This window comes from Eucalyptus grandis, chromosome 10, assembly GCF_016545825.1.
Source record: "Eucalyptus grandis isolate ANBG69807.140 chromosome 10, ASM1654582v1, whole genome shotgun sequence".
NCBI classification, from domain to species: domain Eukaryota; kingdom Viridiplantae; phylum Streptophyta; class Magnoliopsida; order Myrtales; family Myrtaceae; genus Eucalyptus; species Eucalyptus grandis.
The window spans coordinates 6,558,480-6,581,623 of NC_052621.1; the positions used below are offsets into that span (position 1 = coordinate 6,558,480).

The 23,144-nt window shown below is 39.8% G+C and overlaps 5 protein-coding genes across 9 annotated transcripts; 3 read left to right on the plus strand and 2 right to left on the minus strand.

The window, feature by feature from the left end:
* Positions 1-167: 167 nt before the first annotated feature.
* LOC104421450 lies at positions 168-3,381 on the plus strand. The gene is made up of 6 exons (XM_010033400.3): positions 168-332; positions 1,043-1,096; positions 1,211-1,280; positions 2,130-2,170; positions 2,843-2,902; positions 2,996-3,381. Exons 1-6 carry the CDS (start codon positions 267-269, stop codon positions 3,062-3,064), a joined length of 360 nt encoding a protein of 119 aa, XP_010031702.2. The 5' UTR covers positions 168-266; the 3' UTR covers positions 3,065-3,381.
* Positions 3,382-4,168: 787 nt separating this feature from the next.
* On the plus strand, positions 4,169-7,196 carry LOC104421451 (protein N-lysine methyltransferase METTL21A). Of its 5 annotated transcripts, none has more exons than XM_010033401.3 (8): positions 4,170-4,322; positions 4,442-4,509; positions 5,011-5,130; positions 5,224-5,297; positions 5,392-5,449; positions 5,525-5,626; positions 6,006-6,117; positions 6,575-7,196. In XM_010033401.3, exons 1-8 carry the CDS (start codon positions 4,252-4,254, stop codon positions 6,690-6,692), a joined length of 723 nt encoding a protein of 240 aa, XP_010031703.1. In that variant the 5' UTR covers positions 4,170-4,251; the 3' UTR covers positions 6,693-7,196. The 5 variants fall into 5 exon arrangements, with proteins under 5 accessions (XP_039159542.1, XP_010031703.1, XP_039159540.1 ...); XM_039303606.1 differs by having other exon boundaries at positions 4,201-4,358; positions 4,442-4,691; XM_010033402.3 differs by having other exon boundaries at positions 4,201-4,358; positions 4,442-4,655.
* A 1,245-nt stretch (positions 7,197-8,441) lies between these two features.
* On the plus strand, positions 8,442-9,978 carry LOC120288684. The gene is made up of 2 exons (XM_039302775.1): positions 8,442-9,050; positions 9,427-9,978. Exons 1-2 carry the CDS (start codon positions 8,442-8,444, stop codon positions 9,976-9,978), a joined length of 1,161 nt encoding a protein of 386 aa, XP_039158709.1.
* Positions 9,979-10,463: 485 nt separating this feature from the next.
* On the minus strand, positions 10,464-15,581 carry LOC104421452 (F-box protein At2g26850). Its single transcript, XM_010033403.3, has 5 exons — positions 13,954-15,581; positions 13,706-13,785; positions 13,350-13,528; positions 12,782-12,856; positions 10,464-10,971 (listed from the first exon to the last, which is right to left on the minus strand). Exons 1-5 carry the CDS (start codon positions 14,617-14,619, stop codon positions 10,784-10,786), a joined length of 1,188 nt encoding a protein of 395 aa, XP_010031705.2. The 5' UTR covers positions 14,620-15,581; the 3' UTR covers positions 10,464-10,783.
* A 5,380-nt stretch (positions 15,582-20,961) lies between these two features.
* On the minus strand, positions 20,962-22,556 carry LOC104421454 (heat stress transcription factor B-4b). The gene is made up of 2 exons (XM_010033404.3): positions 22,178-22,556; positions 20,962-21,788 (listed from the first exon to the last, which is right to left on the minus strand). Exons 1-2 carry the CDS (start codon positions 22,496-22,498, stop codon positions 21,183-21,185), a joined length of 927 nt encoding a protein of 308 aa, XP_010031706.1. The 5' UTR covers positions 22,499-22,556; the 3' UTR covers positions 20,962-21,182.
* Between the last annotated feature and the right edge of the window lie 588 nt (positions 22,557-23,144).

A 23,144-nucleotide genomic window follows, 5' to 3' on the forward strand; every position in this document is an offset into this window, starting at 1 on the left:
CCCTCTAGCATTCAAAAATATGGAATCCGTAGTAATAAGAGCATTTTGGTCAAATTAGAAAAGTCATTTTTTACTTGTGTGAATAATAAGGAAACATAAGAAAAGAAAAGTTGAATTCCTTTCCAATTTGAGTGGAAATTAATATGTTGGTCCAAAGGGGGAAGCAAATTCCTTTTATCTTTCTCTCTCTTCCTTCATCTCTCTTATTAGAGAGAGAGAGAGAGAGAGAGAGAGGGGTTTGCATTTGCGTCTGCATCGGAGAGAGGATGGACGAGCAAGAATTCAAGCGCCTCCTGGATCTCTTCCCTCCCGTCCGATCCCGCGACTACTCTGTCAGTCCCTCTCTCTCTCTCTCTCTTTCCATGTAATTGGTTTTGCGGGTGTCCCTGTTTGAATTTGGTGGTTTTGCCGTAGCTTTATGTTGGTACAGTGAGGAAGATGGATTAAAGGAGCATTTTCTGTGATTTTTTTCCGGGGAAAAAAGATGACTTGTTTGAAGTGTTTTGAGCTGGTGAAGTTGCTTGTTTGATTTTGTTGAGTTATTGCGTATGGTTAGCCTCATGAATAGACTGTCTACCTACCCTTTCGAGGATGTTTCAGATATGAAAGGGGTTTATGCAAAATTATTAAGGGAGAGACATTCAATGGGAACCAATTTGAATTTAAGATGTCGTGTCTGCTCAAGTTAAGTTTGCCAAGCACGGTCATACTACCGTGGCTTAATCTGTAGCCTACTCAATAGGTTGCAGCTTTCTTTCCCAAAAAATAAAGCAGTAATGAGTCATAGTGGGTCGCGGGAACCTGAAACGATCAGGGCAAAGATTCTTTCTACTAGACCAATCGATGAATCCAGCGTATCCTCAAAGGGAATCATTTGAATTGCACGTGCCTGGAAGCAATCCTCGTCTCTTGTTCATTGTGGGGGTTCTCTTTCTGTGTGTTCGATGCTTACAGTCCATATCACTCAAGATGAACATTCCAATGCTCTTAGTACGGAAAATCTTTTTCTGCACCCATGATCACTTGTTTGCTCTGCTCTCAGGCTGATGAAGATTCTTCAGGACAGTCAACCTCTCAGTCGTCAAGAGATAGTTTGGTACGTATAGTTGCGGAAATATTTATATCCGTGATACAGTGTTACGTGTTTATTCTCATTCATATACATCGGCATTTGGTTGCTGAGATCAACCTGTTTTGTCATACACAACAGGTGAAGGAATTGCGAGGTGCATTGGGTGAGGTCGAGGACAGCGAATCAAGGAATGTAGTGGAACAGTCTGGTAACCTATAACCCTTGGGACCCTGCATGTGATTTGTCATCATCATAAGGAGCTGGGGCATATGATTTTTCCATCTCTAGGAGAAAATTATCAGCTTTTTCTTGCAATGTCTCTATAGCAGAGTCCTTAACCTGTTTCCCTGCATCTCTAAGGCAACATTGCTTTGCTTCTTCTTCTTCTCTGTTTTCTCATTTGTTGCAATCGGTGAGACCAAGGCTGAAGGAGCTTGATGCAGCTTCTATGACTCTTTCTCCATTAATATACGATTAAGGATGGATTTAAATTGCCCTTTGGGGTGGCACCACTCCTCACTGTTTTAGTTGATAATTGAAGGCAAAATGATAGTTGGATATTGCTTTATGGTTTGCTCTAAGTTTTAGAAAACCATTCAATTGTAAAATGACGGATATATTTTGGTTCTGCAAACACTTAACAAGATAAATAATCTGAAATTCCATCCTTTAAGAAATATCTTTGTTTGTCAGCAAACAATAAGCTACTTCGATCATCTGAGAATCTTGATAAAATGATGTCACAAGTGGCATCGAGAGTATTAAGTATGCCTTCTTTGAAGATTTGGCCTTTCTATTCAATCCTTGGCTATGTTTAAAAGGTTGATTCATTCTAAGCTTTTGACTTAATCATGAGCCACCTTGATTTGGGCTGATAAAGATGTTTTCTACATTAACTTCATTATTGCATCTGTCCTGCAATAAATTGCCATATGAAGCTAGTTGGCTAATAAGTGAAGATGGCATGCATATGTTTCAGTTTCTGAGACATATTTTTGCTTGGAAGGCATTTCTGTGATAAGAAATCTTACTCATCCCTTTGGCCTATGTTTGACAGATGCATTCTGGGGGAAACTTCGATTGGCTGCTGAGAGGAAGGTACATCAAGATCCATCAGTAGCTTACTCTGATAGTAAATAGAGATGTGTTAGAGCAACTGCTCATTTAGTGGCACACTACACTTCATGCCTTTTTTGTCCTTCTGCGTGACTTTATTAGCCGCCCAATTCATTTACTGGAATGAATATGTTTGATTGCACTGCACATGCACGAAGTAAAAATGCAATTAACACTACAGGTGGTTGCTCAATTAGTTAAGAGTTGAGGGACATTGGAAGGCGTGATATTGATATCAAGGATATCTTTGCTAATTGAACCTTCATTTTCTTTGCTTAAATATTGTTAGAATAGAATGAGGTATAGCATGTTGAATATCTTTCTAAAGGTAGCTGTATGCCTGAAGAAATGAAAATTAGTATCTGGCCAGTAGTTCACTCAAACTTTATATGCAGGTGTACTTACCTTGTTCAAAGTAGACTTCAGTTTAGTGTTCCGAAGACTTTGTTTTTGGGAAAGATAGTTTAGCGTGGATATATGTCTGGTCAAATATGGATGCACTATTGGCCTGTAGCAACAGAGTGATACATGCTTCTTGGAGCAACAAATGATGATCTGTTTGCTACCTAGAGATTTACTTCTGAGGGAACATAAAGTGAATCTGTGAGGGATATATCGCCAACACAAATCTAACTATGGGCCATTGTTTTTCAGGTGGGTGCTGCTGAGGCAGAGCGGTTTTGTGAGGCTTTTCGACAAGTTCATAGGAAACTGGTATGCAGAGATCTGGTCCCGGTTCAGTTGTAATCACTTTACCACTTTTTAAATTTGTTGTATTGATCTCACTATCCCTTGATAATAATGTAGGTGTATGAAGAACTGACGTTAGATGCTGCTAAAAAATTCATTGACTTGTCAAAAAGTCAGAGTGAATAGCTTCTTTCTGGGTTGTCCTCGTTGAGATCCGGACCTTGTACCCAAGTTGTTCATGTTTCCTTCTTTATCTTCAGCTTAGCTGTTCTTGTGTACAATCATTTCCCGGACTCTGGAACGGAAATGCATAGTTATAAGGTAGGCGACTGCACATTGAACAGATAATTGTTGGGACAGATCTCTCTCTCTCTCTCTCTGGTGTTTTGTTTGGGGGGGTTGGTTTGGGACCACGAGTGCCATTGATCATGTAGGGTCATCTACTCTCTCTATATGAGCCATGCAGTTCTCTATTGTCCTGGCTATGTGAAGCGTTTCAGACACCCGGAACTCGATCAGTCTTACGTTATATGCTTCCTCCGATAGCACTTTGGGCCACTTTTATACCGTTTCTCTTCTTATTTTTGAGGATATGGTGCTAGTTGAAAGAAAAATATCCATAAACAACCATTTGGGATTCCCAGTGGAAGGGTAGAGACCAGAATTGGCAGCGGCAGGGTTGCTGAGCAAAGGAGCTCCAAATGACTGTCCAAGCAGCTGCTTTGTACCATATCAATATTGGTCATCTTTGCATCCCTAAATTGATGTTGGAATTGAATCCGAGAAAGAGATGCGGTGGAATGATTTCATCAAGCCGGCTCTCCAATTCAATACTAATCCAACATATGCCAACAACTCGAATTGAAGTGAACGAGATATAGGGAGGTGAGCAAGCATGATGAGATCATTCGAACTTGATCATTCGACCGCGTTGATCAGCACGTCATGTTGTGGCTATAACGAGATTTTTAATTCGTTCCTACTATTTAGAACTTTATTGAGACTAAGTTCCGAGGTAGTAAGTTCTTATAAACTCTTCGAAATGAGGATTTAGGGTCTCAACTTTCATGCGCAAAAACCCTAATAAATCCTAGAGGAACTCAACAGAATTTTGACTTCCAAAGTATGCAACAAATTTTAATTAATATCACTCGTATTTTCGACCATAAAAAGAAAAAAAAGAAAAAAGTATGCAACAAATTCCAATTGAGTTTGATTTGGGCCCATGCAATGAAGTTCTTGATGGGCCGTAGTACAGCTCTTTTGGGCCCAGTAAAATGACCCGCTTGCTTCTCTTTCTTCCTCCGTCCCCACCGCTGTACTCGCGACTTCTCTGAAACACTTCACCATCGGAGCTTACGGAGCGCAAGGCCATGGCCGGAGACCGCGAAGGAGACGAGGAAGACGTAGTCTGCTTGGACGGGTCTTTCTTCACCAACGACGAGTACGCTCCTTTCTCTGTATAGATATGCCTTCACCGGTATGCGTGTACGGGTGTGTGTATGCTCTTTTTTCCCTTTGTTTTGCCGACGATGATCGTGGAATGGTGCTTGCTTGGTGCAGCTACCAGCTGACCAAATTCACATTTGGGTCGCAAGTTCTCGAGCTGTACTGTCTTCAGTCCGCCTCAAGTGAGTTCCTTGCTGCGACTGCACGAACCGATCTTGGAGCTGGCCAATTTGGTTTTGTTCATCTTGTAGCATCATGTGCTGGCGGAATTCCGATTTTTCTGTTCTTTCGATGGCGGAGGTTGACTCGGGAATCTCTGAGGATGGTGGTGGGTCATGCCTTGTTTGTTCATTGAACAAGAGAAGTTCCGTTCAATTCTTTGGCTGTGTAAACCTGTAGGAACTACTTAGCTATGATATACTGCCATCTGCAATTATGCAAGAGATAGTAAATGAATATAGAAGAAGAAGTAAGAGGGTAGGATTTAGGGAAATGAAATGTGGGTGAAATTTTAATTGGGTAATTCAGCTCAATGCATTGCACACATGAGCACGCAGAATATACCATTTGCATAACATGCTCGAGGTGATTAGTGCGACTAGAGGGCATTTTAGGGTCGATCCAGTGGATGATATTTCCTTGTCGTGATGTTTAATTTTGTATGCTGACTGCTTATGGGGCAGCTGATTTTGATCTGACGGGGCAGCTGGTATGGCCTGGAGCTATGCTCTTGAATGAGTACCTCTCGAAGAACGTTGACTTGCTCCGAGGTTGTTCTGTTATTGAACTAGGCTCTGGTGTTGGTGAGTGATCTTTGAAATCAGTCTTGTGCTTTTCCATTTATTAGAGGGAAGACGGCCAGTTATGTAAGCTAATTGGTGCCTTATAAAAATCAGGTATAACAGGAATCCTTTGCAGTAGATTTTGTCGTGAAGTCGTGTTGACTGACCATAATGATGAAGTTCTCAAGGCAAGGACCTGAGAGTGAATTCTGATTATAAAGCTTGTGGAGTTCTGTCATTGAGTTCTGATATTGGCCATTTTGCGCATTCCTACATGCTCAGATTTTGCAGAAAAACATAGACCTGCATTCTTCTTCCGAGAGTTACAGTAATTGCACAGGTGAGAGAAATTAGTGTTAAGAAATTTAGTTGTTTGGAAGGCCAATATGTTCTTTTTCTGATTTCTTGTGTTCAGGATTAGTGGCTGAGAAGCTAGACTGGGGAAATGCTGATCAGATCAAGCAGATTTTGGGAAGTCACTCAGGAGGATTTGATCTTGTTCTTGGAGCAGACATATATATCCTATATTCAACAAAATTAAGAAAAATCTGCTTATCTATTCTCTGAGGAATAATCACTTTTAAAGCCCAATGAGTTGAGCATGCCAGGATTTTACGTCAATTGGATTTTCACTTTAGACATGTTAAGTAGATGATGGATGCTAAAAAGTATACTTGCATGCTGATGTTTTTGTTGTTGTCATTGTCCTTTTTGCTATTAGACTTCAGACTTCGCCTAAGGCTTGCATACTCGCTCCATCAGTGATGTCTGTAGTACTCAAAAGCTAGAATTACTTTCTTACAGTAGAAGGCAGATAATCTTTATATTAGTCTGTTCACTTCTGTTTCATGGCCAATGTTGTAAAACCTACTAGCTAAAGCCTTGACTATGTATACGCTTTCAACAAGGAAGCGTTCCTTTGCTTTTTGAGACAGTGAGGCTACTATTGCAAATACGGGGAAAAGGACGCTGCAAATTCATACTGGCCTATGTGTCTCGAGCTAAAATGTAATTTTATTATTTAAGTGTTTGTAGAAGCTCACAAGAACATTCACAAATTGATTTCTTCAAAAAATCATGGAGTAGAATTGGTGTTATTTCATTCTTCACGTTTGTTTACTAAAACTGCATGCAAGATGAGCTCACTGTGTCTTCTGTTCAATAAGACAGTTCTGAGATTTGATATGGGTATGCATGCTTCTAAGTTATTTTTATCTGAGCTTTTGATTTGTTCCTTTCTACATAGAGATATAATTCCATAACTATGAAATCTTGGCCATCATTATATCTTTTTAGATGTTCTTGGAGCTTGTTCCCAGTTTCCTGAGTCCTTCCTAGTAAAATCCGTTTTCTTTCTAGAATACCTGAATGAAAGTGCTTACCAAATAGGAAATTTTTTTTTCTCAGATCTCATAACTTACTGGGAGAGTGAATCAAGTACTGATTTTGTGCTCCTTCCTTGCAGGATGGACTCTATGGTTATAAATGAAGCTACACGACATGGAATGAAGATTGCTGAAGTACCTGGGACTCGGTCTGTTGTGGGGAATCTGGAAGGGACTATTTATGAAGTCATTCTGTGACAGATGCACTCAGTGCTTGCAGGATGTTCAATGTGAAGAAAACTTGCTTAGAGAAGCATTCCCTGATAATTAGATGAAAAATACAAGATATTTTAACAACAGAGACAAGAACCTGGTGAATATTCTGTGAAGAGACGACAATCCCAGGACAGGCTACTAAAGACCATGATGCAAAAGCTGGCAATGCATATTTCTCACAAAAGCCGTTCAGCCAGATTATAGTGATGATTTCCTGGTTTTATGTGAGTTTGGTGTACTTTCCTTTCTACGTCTTCCTGGGAAGGTATATTAGAAATTTTGAAAGGGTTTGTGCTATCTTTTTAAGTGGATTAGACACGGTTAATTTTTTTCAGATGCAGGGACACTTTTTTTGTATCTCATTGAATTTCGGGTAATCTTAGTGCCGGTGAGATTAATGTTCCAAGAGATCAAGAGACTCAGGACAAACCCTTTGGTGGTTGTGATGTGTCTTTAAGCTATTGTATGCACTTATTGAGCAGGAAACGCAGCTTCCTCCCATCCAAGAAGGTGAGAGTGAGGCCAGAAGTGTAAAACGATACTTATCCATTGATGATGTCACTTTCTCCGCTGGAGGTAATTCCTGATCCTGATGATAATGAGATGGGAAAATTGGTGCCAGGAAGAAGAGATGCTATTCTACATGTTGATACCGGTCCTTTAATTGCATCAGTTCGTTCCTTTGTACCCAGCTCAAATTAGTTTGATTGGGCAAAGAATCTGAAGCTGCTCCTGGATGTATTTTATGGACAATGTGGAAGGCAAATTTACTCATAGCAGAAGAAATGTACGGGCTTTTATATAATGCTGTAATTTCTTTGACTTTTGTTATACAATGAATTCATTTATGTTTTTACGTAAAAATTTCTCAAGCAAGTCGTGGGCATTTGTTGGAGAAAAAGGAGCGGCAGTCAATTTGGTCATGCCTCACACGGTTAAGTACAGTAAAAGTCTTACAGGCATAGAAAAAGAGAGGGCTCATAAGATATATAACTTGGCAAATCCACAAAGGCCTGGTATGGTATGTCAACCTAAAGAACGTTAATCCCAGTAATTATAATGTTGATAATTCTGGGGTTAGCAAAATAATTTGATTATGGAAATACGGATATGTGCTTTTCAGGCACTTGTGTAAACATGATTTGGCAACGTAAAGATGATTTGTGCATGTTTAATGTTATTCTGATGGGTAAATATCATAGAACTTTATTCGATGTCTACGTCGTTGTCTGCTAAACAAGTGCTATTAAGACATGCTAAGTACCCTCGGAATAAGCTGACAACCAACAGATTTGTAACTTTCTAAATTAAAACAATAAAGGAAGCACATCAGAGGAGTCTTTGTGCTGTCTGGTTCTGTGGACGGTTGACCTGATCATAGTAATAGTCTAGAAAAAGAACATTTCATTGAGTGGGGAACCATTCTTCTGCTCCTTGGCTGAATACTACAAAGTTGAGCATCAAAGGAGTAGTGTCGCATATACAATAATCAAACTGACCAACCGACAGAATGAGACAAATATTCAGCCATTGAAGAAAGTGAATAACGATAAATCTTCGGCTTCTGAGTCCTGCAAATTGACCCGAAATTACCAACTTCTTTAGCGGTCAATTAGGCCTAAGCCTTGACCATTGTATCGTCAGTAAATGCAAGAAATGATCCTTATATGTCCCTGCAACATTTTCTTTACTTTCAGGAGGAAAAGGCATTCCTGAGAACTCTCGATATCAATGGCCTCTTTTTCTTCTTATGGTTCAGATTTTTCCTATGTGAGTGCACCCACTAGTCCTGATGCACTGAGAATGAGCAATGCCTCGTTATACAGTGCACCGGCTAGTCCCTGCAGAGAGAATGCATATCCTCCATACAATCTTGATGCTGGTAAATTAAACCCGATAGGATCATGTGAGCAGATGAGCTCTGATTCTGATCTAGACTTCGAGTTCAACACAAGTTGGAGGTATGTTCTCAATGCGGGTGAGTTTATCGAGAGCCTAGAACTCGAGTCCCCACTCCATAAGAAATCGAGGCCAAGGAGTGACTCACCCCCTTCAATGGCTTTTGCTGATGAGCTCTTCTGTGATGGGAAAGTGATGCCTCTGAAGCCTCCACCTTGTCCCTGTTATGAGAGCAAGAGTGGAAATCAAAGTCCTATAGGTTCACCTTCACCGAGGTCCCCGAGATCAGGCTTTAAGGTCTCGTTCCAGCGCAGGGCTCTGTGGAACGATGACTTCGACCCGTTCAAGGTGGCACTGGAGAATGTCAAGGGAGACAGCGGGGCAAGAAGGACGACACAGGCTAATGATCACAGGCGGACTCGGTCGCTCTCACCATTCAGGGTTAGTTTGTTTTATTCGGATCTTGAATTACTAAAGTTACCAGTAACTTCAAAGAAACTGGCAAAACACTTAGGCGAGCTCCTCATAGGACTTGTCCTTGTTCTAACGCAGCTATGAACGAAATATAGTGAAGTGGCACAATATGCAGGGAGCTGTAACATCAGTAACCAGCCACTACATCATTCAGTCGACATTCATTCTTCCCCCTGAAAAATTAGAGTTGTGGAGTTGATAGGTTCTTGACATTGTGAGATTTTGAGACATCCGATGAAATTACAGTCTTAGGATTCCCTCGATAAGTCTAAATGAATAGAGTTGTAATTGAAGTTTTAGTAGTAATTCGACTCTCATCATAAATTTCCCATACGATTTGCAGGGCTTCAAAGCCAAGAGTCCACGGAGGTCCACTGACTCGAGGGGGAGGAACCACCAGGAATACCAGCGAGAAACATCTCGAGCACCTGTAAAACCGCCGGTCGAGCCAATGGATGAGGCCAATCCGCCCATTTCCAAGTGGGTGCCTAACCAAAGAAAACAAACGAGTCTTCAACTGCAAGATCAAAATATATTACAGAGCCCAAAACAACGAGAACCACATGGCAAAGTTGAGGAGGGCAAGAGGGAAAATGGGGAGTGCATTGTGAGGGAGAGTAAGAGGCAAAGGATCAGGAAGTTTCTGCTGAGGAGTACATCGTCATCATCCACCGGAAGAAAAGTAGGTGATGAGAAGGTAAGATCTATCTGGAGGCCCAATGTCAATATCCTGAAAAGATTGAGCTTCAAGTCAACTGGAAATGGTGGAGCAACTACTCAGAAAGATGAGCAGAGAAGAGTGTCAACAGTGGTTAAGATGACACTTGTACAGTACAGGCCAAGGCTGTTCCTTTGCTTGGGTTATAATATGAAAAGAAGGTCAAGGTATATGTAGTCGCTTGAGTTGCAGTTGGCGCAAATTGGGAGGAATTCATGGTAAGATCTTGCAGTTTTTGTACACTTTGGAATTTGGATGATCTTGTCAACTCGCCCACAGTTCTAGACACTAAATATTTATATTGATTTCATTACCGTATCCATCTTTCTTGATGTAAAAAAAGTTTGAATGGAAGGATATTTTTTCCAAGTTGTCCAAAGACTCCAAAATTTGCAAATTGATGCGGTATTCAAAACTTCAAACAAGCTCTTGAATCTTGAGTGGAACTGTTTATTACACTCAAACTCGCATGGCATTCACATTGCAGGGACATGGTATATACATACCAATCACATCGTACCCCATACGTAATTACCAATCCACTTCCTTCAATTTTCACAGTATGAGCGCGAATTTATAGTTGTGTGCCACGATGCAACCAGTAGTTTTGCACCATAGCAACTGATAATGTGCTGCATTGACCAAATATATACAACCAGAGGTACCGATCATCAAACTACAGCAGCTTTCAATTGATCAGCTATGTTGTTTACACTATCTTAATTATGGTACATCAAATTTCAATCAATGGGGAGGCAATTCACATGAATTATCATTTGAACCAGACTGATCCTCCCACAAAAAATTAGACCAAAGGAAGAATATATGAAAGGAATTTCAGAGGCCACCTCGTGTAACACAGTCAAAAGCTTGTCGGAGTCTGCAAGTCACTTCGACCAAGCAGAAAATAATTGTACTCGTAATTGATGTTCTGACTTTCAAATTGGGGAGTCCTCAGATTCACTAGCTGCACCAGGAGAACCTACTCCAGTACTTCTGTTGGCCACAGACTCCTCCACATTGAAATCTCTCTCTCAGTTTTAAGCTTTCTAATTCCTCCATAAAAACCATCTGCTTCATTTCCCTCCTCCCTATGGTTTCTCCTATTTATGGCTGTATGTCTCCACCGTGATCCTGGGGCATACTGTCTGAACTCCAGCATCACCGTGTCTGTCAACAAAAATTTTCATTTCGTTATTGGCCTATTCTGACAAAATAAGTGAGCATAATCCACCATAACCCATCATGCATGAGGCTTCTACCTTCAGCTAGTACAGGAGGAAAAAAAAAAAAGCAGTAAAACCCATGAACCTAGTCAGTATCCATGGGCTTTTGACAGATAAAAGTATCTACAACTACATCCCCAGGCTGCAGTCAAACGAAGGCTTGAATGCAAATAAGCAACAGGTTCTATTCATGCTTTAGATAGCTACATCCAACCAGAAACAATTTCCATCTAATTGTTGGGACGGTTTAAGAAGTGTTAATCACCAAGCACCTGAAAAAGATAGATCATCTATGTTGACAATTAATTCCACTCTGATACTGGGAAAAATTGCATGAAAGTAACTGTTTTCGGAGATTTAATGACAAACCTTCTAAATTCCCCAGAGGCACTCAAATTTGAGAAAAAAATAAATATTTAGACGCCTTGGCAAGGTGGGATCAATGTATGCAATGGATAAAGGTACAAGAGATTTCTTTTTCACAGCCAAAAGAAGGTGAATAGGCTATTGGACATGAGACTTGACGGATGCATGCCAATGAAAAAAGAGCACAAATTGAATCAGAATCAGCCATCAAAGCAAAATTGATGTTCGCAAAATATGGCTTCTTGCATAAACAGTTTGTTTAGAGTGACTTGTACTTTTTAACTTTTTTCCTTTTCCTTGTGGCTCAAATTTGACTTTTATTTAATGCAGAATACTTGATAACTTAGAAAACATATACATTCCTGTAGAGCTATATATAATTTTTTTTCTTTTTGTCACTTCATAAGTAAATAATATTTTAAGCTGTGGTGGGAAAGTCAAAGAAAAACAATTTGCTTTGAAAAATATTCAAAGCGTGGCACCTATGCCATTCGCCAAAGCACTTGAATTTCAATATGACAAATAAAAAATTACAACGTAAACATTACTGGAAAACTCTCTGTAACTTAAAGCTGTGGACAAAGGCTAAGTTTCTTTTGCTCAATTACGATATAAACTGAAAAAGGTCCCTCTTCTAGAAGCACATGAGCCACTTAAAGTGCTTCGCTTGTTTCTTGTCCACCATCTATGCATGTCAACTATGGATGTGGCAAAGGACAGAGGGACCATTTTGCTTTTCCATTATCATGGGGCACATCTAGGATACAGAATAGGTGAAGCAACACAATGGTGGGTAGCTCAGAAGAGTAGGGAAAAAAACATTTAAAATGATTCGCTAAGCTTAGAATAGATATTGGAGCCCCACAATGCCATAAGACTCCAAACTTGGCTAGAGAAAGAGCCAAAAGGGAATATTGAGCAACTTCAATATGGCCGGCCTTAATTATTCCTCCCAGACAAAGCTTATCATGTTGTTGGTGAAAAGCATAGCATCTTGACAATGATTTGTCCTGGGGACCAATGAGAATGAAAGAGGTGGTCCCTACGGTGGAAAAATGGTCTTACCAAGGACCAAAGACAAAGCAGACGTCTATTTACTGAAAGGAAAATGGACTTTCTTAACATCCATGTTTCAAAAGGTGTTAACTTTGTGTTTCAAGAGTGAACACGTCAAATTTGTACATGATGCTAGTTGGCTAATTAGCCGAGAAGTAGGTCCTCTACATGCTTCTCCAATGGTTGTGACCGTTCAAAAGAAAAGATGCATCCATCACCAATCAGAATTTGATTCCCCTATTTGGTCATATTTTGCTCACATTTACAGGCATCGAACTCCATAATTTGAATAGTTTCATCTGACTGATTTGTAAATGAAATCAATAACTCACCACTATTGTGACATCGGCAGTAGTTCGCGTTGCCGTCGCATGATTCCAAGTGACCAACAGCACCATACCACCAACCTGAAATAGCCATAATACATCAGAACAAACGGTCATTCTAGATTAGCAAGTTCAAGTAAGTTTTTTAAATGTAAGTCATGCCAAGCAGCCGCCATTCTAAAAACAATTTCATGCTTATACAGGTGACTAACAAGCCTTTGTCCACCTCTAACAGGCTAACTATGTAGTTCAACCAGCCAGCCGTTTAAGTCACAAAATTAGGCGCAGCTCTCTCTGTAAGTCAATGGTCATGAGATACTGAACAGGTCATCCGTTGATGAAAATCATATCAGCAGCAACAATAATTCTGGCTTTTATCTCAATAAAATGAAAAAATGACATATCAAAGATAGAAAGGGACATTTTAGAACATTTCTGAGTGTACTTAGCGATTGCTTCCATTTACTTGCATTTTGAAATGGAAATTACTTGGATGAGCACGAGCAAGAAATAGAAGAAGAGAATGGATCACAGAAATGAAGTGAAAACAAGGGAATTATCTAATCAGACATACCATAAGGAAATTCTTCATTTCTCCTCCACTGAATTTCGATGTGGTCACCAGGCTGTAGGTCATTCAGACAGTCGGAAATATGAAGATCATGTGGAGGAGCATCAACAGGCTGTGCTCTTAGTCTATCCCACGTAACGTTACTTTCTATTGCACCTGCTCTCCTTCCATGAGGTGGGTACCTGCATAGTCAGACAATTAGACATTAGATGAGAAAAGATCAAGATGCACATGCTGATCCTCCTCAGACAGATTGCTATTTGATTCAGATTATAATCAGGAGTATAAGCTAAATACATCTCTTGTTAATACATGAGTTAAATTGATAAGTGTGCTTCAGGGGAGGCAACTTCACTTGCCTGGCTTGGAAGGTGTCGGTTTGAGAGTCATAACTAAGCTCAGCATCGTAGCAGGACAACATAAATCCCACATGACCATTCTGCAGAATGCATAAAACATACTTTGTCACAGTAAAAAAGAACATACAATTAAATCAGAAGCTAAATATCCTTGAAATACAGGAAAAATCCATGAACAAAAAGAAATGAAATGAATTTAAGAGAAACTAATGAAATTGTATAGCTGGAAAGTATTTGTTTTTATGTACCTCACGGTTGTAGACCTGAGCAGGGAAACAGAACTTGCCAGTCTCAAGAGCAAGATACCAAGACATGATTGAATCGGTTGGAAGGGGAATCCTCTGCTTTTCACTGTTATCGAGTTTTGAGTTAGTCCATGATAAAGGCCATACAGCAATTAGGAGCCTTGCAAGCCCGCTTTGTTTGCCTTGTTTGAGATTGCCAATGTCCCTCCTAGTAGCAATATACCACTTCCACTGCCGATATGCAGCTGGACCAATGACTCTGCCCCATTTTTGCCTCATGTGCCTTTCCCAAAGGTGATCACTTACACACCTATTCCTCAAAGAACTACACACACCAGCCATGTTAAAAAGTTCGGCCGGCGGAAGTTTCTCCAGGATGCATTCTAAGACCAATTCTGGTAAATCCAATACCGACTTCTCTCCAATCTCTACATTATCTACTCTGGAAGAAAGATTAATCTTCTTGATAGACATCTTAGAGCATGTCCGAGGAATAAAGCTTCTATAAAAGCTATTCATCAAACTAGAAATGCAGAAAGCAGAGAACTCCCGATGGCTCCAGAGTGACAACAATGTCATCTCACTTGCCCATAAAGGGAGAGATTTGAGAGGGAGAGACTTCAAAAAGAGGATGAAGGAGAGGCAAGTGAACAAGAAGAAAAGGAGCATCAGAAAAGGTGAAATTTCCGGCTGAGTCAAATTCAATTTCGGTATAATACGTGTGAAAGGCAGGGTGAACTGAGGAACCAATAGTGGGAAAGGAACGGTACTTATCGAGAGGAAGCAGAATTATCTTCTCTTTCTTCAACGCACTATGATTTCGTGAAAGAATGGCCAAGAGGGATCTTCAAATTTGTGGGTTCTTGTCGTCTAATGAAGCCCACCGAACCCACCAGTGGGCCTCTGCCGTTGAAAGTCTAACAAGAATAAAAAAGACAGCTCCTTTTCTATCTGTTGACACCTCAAGGGACAAAACTTTTTTCTGTGTGTAGTTTGACTTAGCCAATCTAGAATCACAAGATGCTCACAGCAAGTGCTTCTTGTTCTCCCTCTGTGTAAAGGGTCTCAAGAAAAGCAGCCAATAACGATACATACGAAGCCGCAGTCGACGCTCGACAGGGTTCAATGAAAAGGAAAAAGAAAAAACACAATTGGCTTCTTTCGGCTACTATATGAGCTGCTGATGACAGCAAATGAATGTTTCAATGCAATCAAATGAGAGCAAGTCTAGATACAGAGGCCCAAATAGCCAAAAAATATCACAAAGCAGATCTGGGTAGTTGAGCTTCAAGCTCAAGAAGGAGAACCCAACAATCTAACCAATCAAAATGGTGGGAAAAACATCAAGGATGGTGAAAAGAGAGAATAATATGAGGGAGATGGGGTGCTTTCGAAAGTCTGGGAGTCCCCTCACGAACCCCCAGACCGGAAAATTCCTCTCCTCCTCCTCCTCCTCCAATCCCAAGTTACCCCAAACTCTCTGTGTTTTCTTTCTCTTGGGAAAAACAACAAACAGTTTGTGGACAAACAGGAGGAATAGGCTGCAGAGAAAAGAGAGAGAGAGAGGGCGTAACGTTTTGGCTTGTTCTGAGAAAAAGGGAAGATGATTCGGGGGTGTGGGGATTGGGCAGGATGCCTCACCCACTTTTATCCGCATACTTCCCCACCCACCCACCTCTGCCCTCTCTCTCTCTCTCTCTCTCTCTAAATGTGAAACCTTTTTTTGCCTACCCCCAAAAAAAGGTTTCTCCTTTTTTTGGGCTTATCGATGCGGCGTGAAATCAGCAAAACCAGAAGTGGAAACCGCCAACCTTAACGCGCAGGCGCACGAGAGAGAGGTCGTTAGGAATGGTCGAAAGTCGTGTCCTGTTCCGCGCCGAGCCAGGCGGGAAAACGAGTCGGCTCGACCATGCTTGATGTCCCTTGTCATCTTGAAATTGACTTGAATATATAATACGGTGAGACAAAAGTCCGATGCTTTTTTACTTGGAGAAATCGTCAAGGAGAGGGAATCCAAATCGAATCCGTCGACATATCTCATTGGACTCGTTTTTAATTGAAAACTTAATCAAATAAGTTATGTATCTTAATAATCTTCTTATATTTCTGAATTTAGTATTGGATCTACTCCATCAATGCCTCCTTTCATTTAGGGTCTCTTTCTCAAGAGTTAATCATGAAGTTTGTCATCCATAATGTCTTTCTAGTATTGGTTACGAGATTCAATTCTCGAGAGATTTACCAAACATCGAAATAGATTAGGAGTTCAATTATAATAATGGATATTCTACCAAATGCAAATCATTTGGTCATGGACACTAAATTCAAAGTTCCCTTTAATAATTAGCTAGCTTTCCCACAACAGAGCTTGCAATCATGCATTTTTATTAATGTAAAATAGCTTCTTCTTTTTTAAGATATGATGTATGCCTAAAACTTTTTTTTTTTTTTTTTGGTTAGTTGCCTAAAACTACTTGGATGCATGGGAGAACTTCATGTTTCTTGTATTAATTGTAATTTTTCCTTTTCTATATGTTGTTGTGCAAAAAAAAGGCCTCTGCAAAATGAACGGATTATCACTAATGACAATATTCTTAATTTCTGTCTTTAATGAAATGAATTATTGACTTGCCGAAAAATAAAATATATCAAAATTAAAATTAAAATTAAAACACCATGGCCGTCCTCTCCTCTAAACTAAATTGAACATTTAAAATTAAATAGAAAATGGAATAAAAAAATGAAATGGATGCTGCCGACTAGTGACTGACTTGTTGCAGAAATCTCTCTTTCGGTTGCTTCGAACGGATCAATTCTGTCGAGGTCGGCAGGTGGAGTACTTTTCATTTCTTTATTTTCATCTTTTTTTTTATTCTATTTAATTGACCTCCAAATTATCAATTTCCTATACTTTTCATTTTGAAATGTACCTCGTGGAGGTTTGAACGAGACCAGGTCCGACACGTAGTATTTCGATTATCATATGCAGATACGCGGATCGACAACTAATAGTTTACTTGATCAACATCGTATCATCATCTTCCGTGTTGAATAAATTCGTAACACCAAACTACTTTTAGTAAATTATGATGGTATTATATCCCATTTATACTTGTCACGATATGTCATACTGACATAGCGTTAACGCGTATCTACTTGTCACGATATGTTAAACTGACCCGGTGTTGGCGCGTATCTCTTGACCAAATACCTTAATGGGTCACAATGATTAAGTAGATTCCTGATTTGATTATTGTTATTAATTTTTATTTTATTTTGTTTTTTGGAGGTGTGAATGTGATTTTTCATTAGCATATATAATTAAATTTTTAAGTAGTCTTTTGGCACGCTTTCCCAAACTTTGGAAATGGATAGCAGAGCAACATGGCTTGATCGACTCGAAAAAGGTGGGACACCACTTTCGAAGGAAAAGCAAAGGAAAAGTTGTAGTCATGAGTTCTTCGACAATTATTTTATTTATTTATTTTCTTAGATTTGTACAAACGGTCGATTCAATTAAATTGCCTGGTCCGCATCCACCTAGTAATGCTCCTCCCAAACAGAACCGTGGATGAGTGATTTGAATCCATGATTTACTTCAATGGGCGTTTAATCACGCTACTAATGAGGTTTTGAAATTTTCGTGAGTTATGTTTAGTATATTATGACGATCCTAAATCTCTAGTCAAGACCCTAATCAATTTTATGCATAGATAGAGAAAATTTTTCCATAAGCAATACTTGGTGGCCTCTTATATCAATCGGGTAATTATTTTTACTAAGTAAAATAGACTTTTGCACATTGAGTGTTTTTGCTATAATGACCGTCGGTGCCATGGATGTTTTGGATTTCACATTAGAAAAAAATAATTAAAAAAAAATCTAGAAATTTCAATTCATTTATGGGTTATTAATATTTACATGTTAAGTTAGAGATACAAGATATATATATTAATGTCAAAGAATATTATAACTATATTCGAGATATTAAAAAGCATCATTCAAGTTCATGACGTTTCGTTTCACTCTTCAGCTTTATGAAAATCCACTTGTACAAACAATTGGCTACGTCGTAGGTCGCCCACAGATAGGAGTTTTATCAATTGGGCTCTAGATAATTACAATATCTCCCGTATCCTTTCTATTATCTATTTTTTTAATGAATTGTCTCATTCGCAGTAGGACACCTAATTAGCACAAAATATCAGCACATTTAAATTCTCGAAAAATGTCTCGGTACTTAAAAGAGATAAGGTCCATGATTGGGTCGCTTAATTTAAATGAGTAATGTCTCCTAAAGTTTGAACATTTTGGCGTCCAAACTTTGATAGAGTTCCCCCACAAATCGATTTGAGTGAAATTTCAATAATTCAACGAGGAAGGGAACTCATTGGTCTCTTCTCTAGTGGTTCACATGCACAAGTAATAATGACATTTAATTGGACCCCACCCCTACCCAAAAAAATCTAGATTAGTTTGGCAGAACGAGCCCTTGATCGGGCGAGTTATGTTTCTATTCATAGATTTGTCAAGATGCAATTAGTTGGCCAAAACTGAGTCTAGATGATATTTCCTTTTCATTTTACTAATCCTTTATGAGGGAATAAAGACATTAGAATTACCAGAAATTTCGTAGGACGCTCACTTTAATACTATAGTATTTTTGCATAGCACTTAGTGCTGCAAAAAAAAAAAAAACACTATAAGTGTTAATTCCGAATTAAGTTGCCCAAAATCCAACATGGTCATATTTTATTTATTTCTCTAATCGGCATGGCTCACGAGCATGTTCAATCAGCATATATATTCATAAACGACGTAATCTATACGTTTTGCATAAAAAATAAACCTTAAATCAAACGATCAAGCATTTTCACAAATTTAAAACGTTAATCCATTTGATTTTTTTGCGGCAAATTCTTGCTATAAACCGCCCCAAAAGTAACAGCTAAAGCTTGCAATGGAGAGCAGGAGCATGACAAGCGGCTCAAATTTTGTTTCAACGACATTTCAGATTTGGTGAACGTTGTTGACAAGGGGGGGCATTGGGTTTTCTTAGGGAGAGCGGCGTAAAGATTTTGATGAGAGAAGAACACGGCTAGAACTAGGGCTTCGAATTTTGCTCTACTTGTCACTGCTCTTCACTGCTCCCCATCATTCACCATCACTGCCGCTGCGTTTGAGAAAGCATGGCGAATTCTTTGTTTCTCTTTGTTTTCTGGCCGCGAAGCTTGATGAAAAGCTTCCATCTCGGTTCAAGCGCTGTCACTGAACTTGATCTTAACCGGAAAAAGCGTAGTGCCACGGGTTGATTGCAAGGCCTCCTCTTCCTCCTCCATGGTCGACGAACGAGTCCCTTTTTCACTCATGCTTTAGATTCACGTAGGACTTTTGGCTTGAATTTATCATTAAAGGCATGTAAATATCGTTTTTTCCTCCAATTTGACAATCAAATAAGCTGATGGAAATGTTTGGCATCAAAGTGAGCACTGTACAAAAATTTTTGCACTTATAGTGTTTTTATGCAAATATATGGATATTCAATTTTGTGGTGCAGAGAGAGAGAGAGAGAGCCCAAGAAAAATTGATTTCTCGTGACTCGATTGGATTGGGCCCTGAGTGAATGTTCAATTAGGGGCACGATTTTTTTACCTCTTTCCTCCTTTTTTGGGCTGAAATTTTATATTGCGTAGGATGTCCAGTTTTTCTTTCCAGGTTTACTTATGGGAGAGAGCCCAGGAAAAATTGATTTCTCATGACTCGATTGGATTGGGCCCTGAGTGAATGTTCAATTAAGGGCATGACTTTTGACCTTTTTTCCTCTTTTTTTGGGGCTGAAATCTTATGCTGCGTAGCATTTCCAGTTTTTCTTTCCGGGTTTACTTATGTTTTAATTTCATATCGTAGGTAATAAAACCTATAAGTCAGATTTAATTTTTTTATATAATAAAATTGTATATCGTTGTTCTATTGGCCCATTTGGTAAAATAATGCCATCTCCTATTGTCCATCATCTCATTTCTCTCAACTTTTTCTTCACTGCCCTCGATTACCCAGATTTCTTTTCTGGCTAAGGAGAAATGGACAAAAAAAAAAGCGCTGATTGATCATTAAAGCATCTCGATAGTGTTGACCGTTCAAATTCGTTGCTCACTATTCATAATCGGATTTTATAACCATGTCGGGACGTGCAATCTAAGAGAAATAATATTCTTATTAGTTATGCCATAGAATTTATAAACATTAAGTTGGTACCCATTCGTGTCATAAATTACCGGCCTAGCTCTTGGCATAACCTTGCCTAACATAGTTCACGAACCCAAATTTCCTCACCACGAACAGCGAAATGGGTTATCGAGATCTACTTCATTTTTCGATTAGGAGATAATATTATTCTAAAGAGTTCATAAAAAAAATTAAAAGGGGCTTTATCGTCAAGATATGCATTCTTTTGAGAATTGGAACATCTAAAGGATATTTGATTGAACCATTCATGTTCCCAAACATGAACTGGTCAGAACTAGATTCAGCCCAAGACAATATTGGGCTCATTTGAACTGTAGTAGTAGTCTTCACAAAGGTCAATGCCCCCTCAAAAACTACGTGTCGTATGTCAAAATTCACGTTTGAAATTCATCCGGAACTAATTCTTTTTCTAAGATAGCACTTGGCAAATTCAAATATTCACGAAAAAGGAAAAATCAAAATGCTTGGACAACGACTTCGTTCCCCATAATTTCCAAGAAAAAGAAATTTTTTATAAGGTTGACTAACTTGAAGAGTTTTGAGGAGTACTAAACTTGGTTAACTCTAGACTGAATGCATAAGAGTTACAACCTCACCCTCGATTTTCAGGTTGATGTGGAATTAAGCATGTTTTCTGACTCAATCTTGCTCCAGTTCACCTTATCGAAATCCTCTATTTTAGTTGTAGACTAAATCATTTGATGACCGATTTGGCGAGTCAAATCGAGTACAGAAATAGCACCGATCTATATATTATTATCCAATCATCAAGGACGAAATTTACCTGATAACTTCACGGAGCAAGATAGCCTAAGCGAGCATATGATAACTCAAGAGGTCCAAACGTTACAGATTCGATCTATCATGAAGTTGATACTTTTCAACTTCGATTGATCTCGCTCTAATAAGTTAGTGCATTCCCTAATCCGACAATGAAAACTAAACTTTGAGATGACTGCCGTTATTTTTCCCTAGCTCACGAATTATTACAGTTGTAGCTCTTGTCGATCGATCTTTTCCGGGTGCAGCCTCTTCTTGCCGCTCAGGGACACCCCGAAGAGCTTGAAATTACTGCCTCTGCCGGCCTCCTCACCCGAGCGCCCGGCCTTCTTGAGCCTCGCCATCCGCGAGCAGGTGTCGCCTTCTTGATCCGAATCCAGCTCGATGAGCTTGGGGACACTGATGCTGTCGAGGTGGTCGTTGTGGTTGTTCGCCGGATCGTGAGGCAGTGGCTTGACGTGGTTTTGGATGAAGTAGATGATGTCGTTGTAGAGACTCTTCATGTGGGTGAGCTCCGAGAGGAGCATCAGGTTCTTCCTCCGTAGCCTCTGGTTGTCTTCTGTCAGCACGGCGAGGACGTCGCCGTGAGGGAGTGGCTTCGGCTGCGGCGGGAAAGGCGGGTCGGCCGACGGCCAGCAGAGGTTCTCATCGACCGGTTGGAAGAAATGGGGCAGCGGCGGCGGAGGAGTGTGGTCGTGGCTTTGGTGTTGTGGGGTTTTCCTGCGGTGGATCTCGCATAAGAGGTGCTTCGCTCCTTTTCTGAAGTACTCGTTTGCAAACTCCCATCTATCCGCCACTATCTTCTTGAATCCCTGCCAATAATTCAAGAATTTAAGCTAGTAATTTAGACAAAATCCCAAAAGTCATCTCGTGCATCAATGCCAATGAACAGCTGCAGATATGTATATAGATATATATATAAGCATTCCACAGGATATATCTTTCATTAACTGATCTTTACATCATGGGGAAAGTAAATACATTGAATGAATAATTGCACAGAAATCAAGATTCATAGAATTGGTGTCATTTCTCCGACGGATGCATTTCGACCAAAAAAGATCTGGAAAACCGATGATATTTGTCGCGATCGTAATAATGCATGCTCGTGCGAAGAATTTTCTTTGGACCGACGGTGTATGCGATGGTTAATAGATCGATCGAGAGAGAGAGAGAGAGAGAGAGAAGAAGGAGGGTTTACATAGGTGTTGAGCTGGCGGACGAAGCTGGAGAAGTTGTTGTGCTTGAAGTAGTTGGGGAGGAGGTCGCGGGCGAACTCGGGCGGCCGCCAGACGACGAAGGTGGCTTCTTCTTCTCCCCACGACACAATGTGGTCGGTGCGCGGGTCGTCCACCAGCTGGTACGTCTTGGTCAGGAACGGCGCCGGCACCGCCTTCTGCAACTCGACGGACAACGCCGCCTGGTGCCGGGGGTGGTGGTGGTGGTGGTGGTGCTCATACTCTTCACTTCCACAGCCTCGGCTGCCGTTGCTACTGGTCTCCATCTCCAATGTGAATGCCATGATCTCTCTCACACCTTCCTTCTGGGCATGCCTTTGCTTCTTTTCAGGTTATGAGGTCTCTCTCTCTCTCTCTCTCTGCCTTTGTCTAGGAAAATGAGCTAGATTTATATGTGGGAAATAAAACTTTTTTATAAAGGCAATGCGATGAATATAGCAAAACTTTTAAGTATATTCCAAACACAACGTTCTTATCCACCCTAGTCAATCACTGTGAGTCAACGAATCACGAGTTTCCTTATTGTCTTTCACGTTTATAACACTTCCAATGTAATAATTAGTCAAGGTATACCGAAACGTATTACTCAATAAGAACTTCTAAAAATGTCTCAAAGATGGATGAGATAGCGCGATGTATTGACGGATCTAATTTCATTGCATATAAATGAGTAAAAACGTATATTGCTATATCATATGCATTGCAAGTTGATCGATATATTGTGAAATGGGATTAACTTCGCCTAAAATAATAGAATTGAAATAACGAAATCTTTTTGGACTCTTTCTGCCCAAACAAAGTTTCACGTCAAAATCTACATTTGAATTTGAATCCTATCGACGAGTGCCTTTAAGACGCTTATAATGCATACTACACAATAAAAAATTCATGTTTCAAAATAATGGTATGCATAATTCAAGACAGGTGATA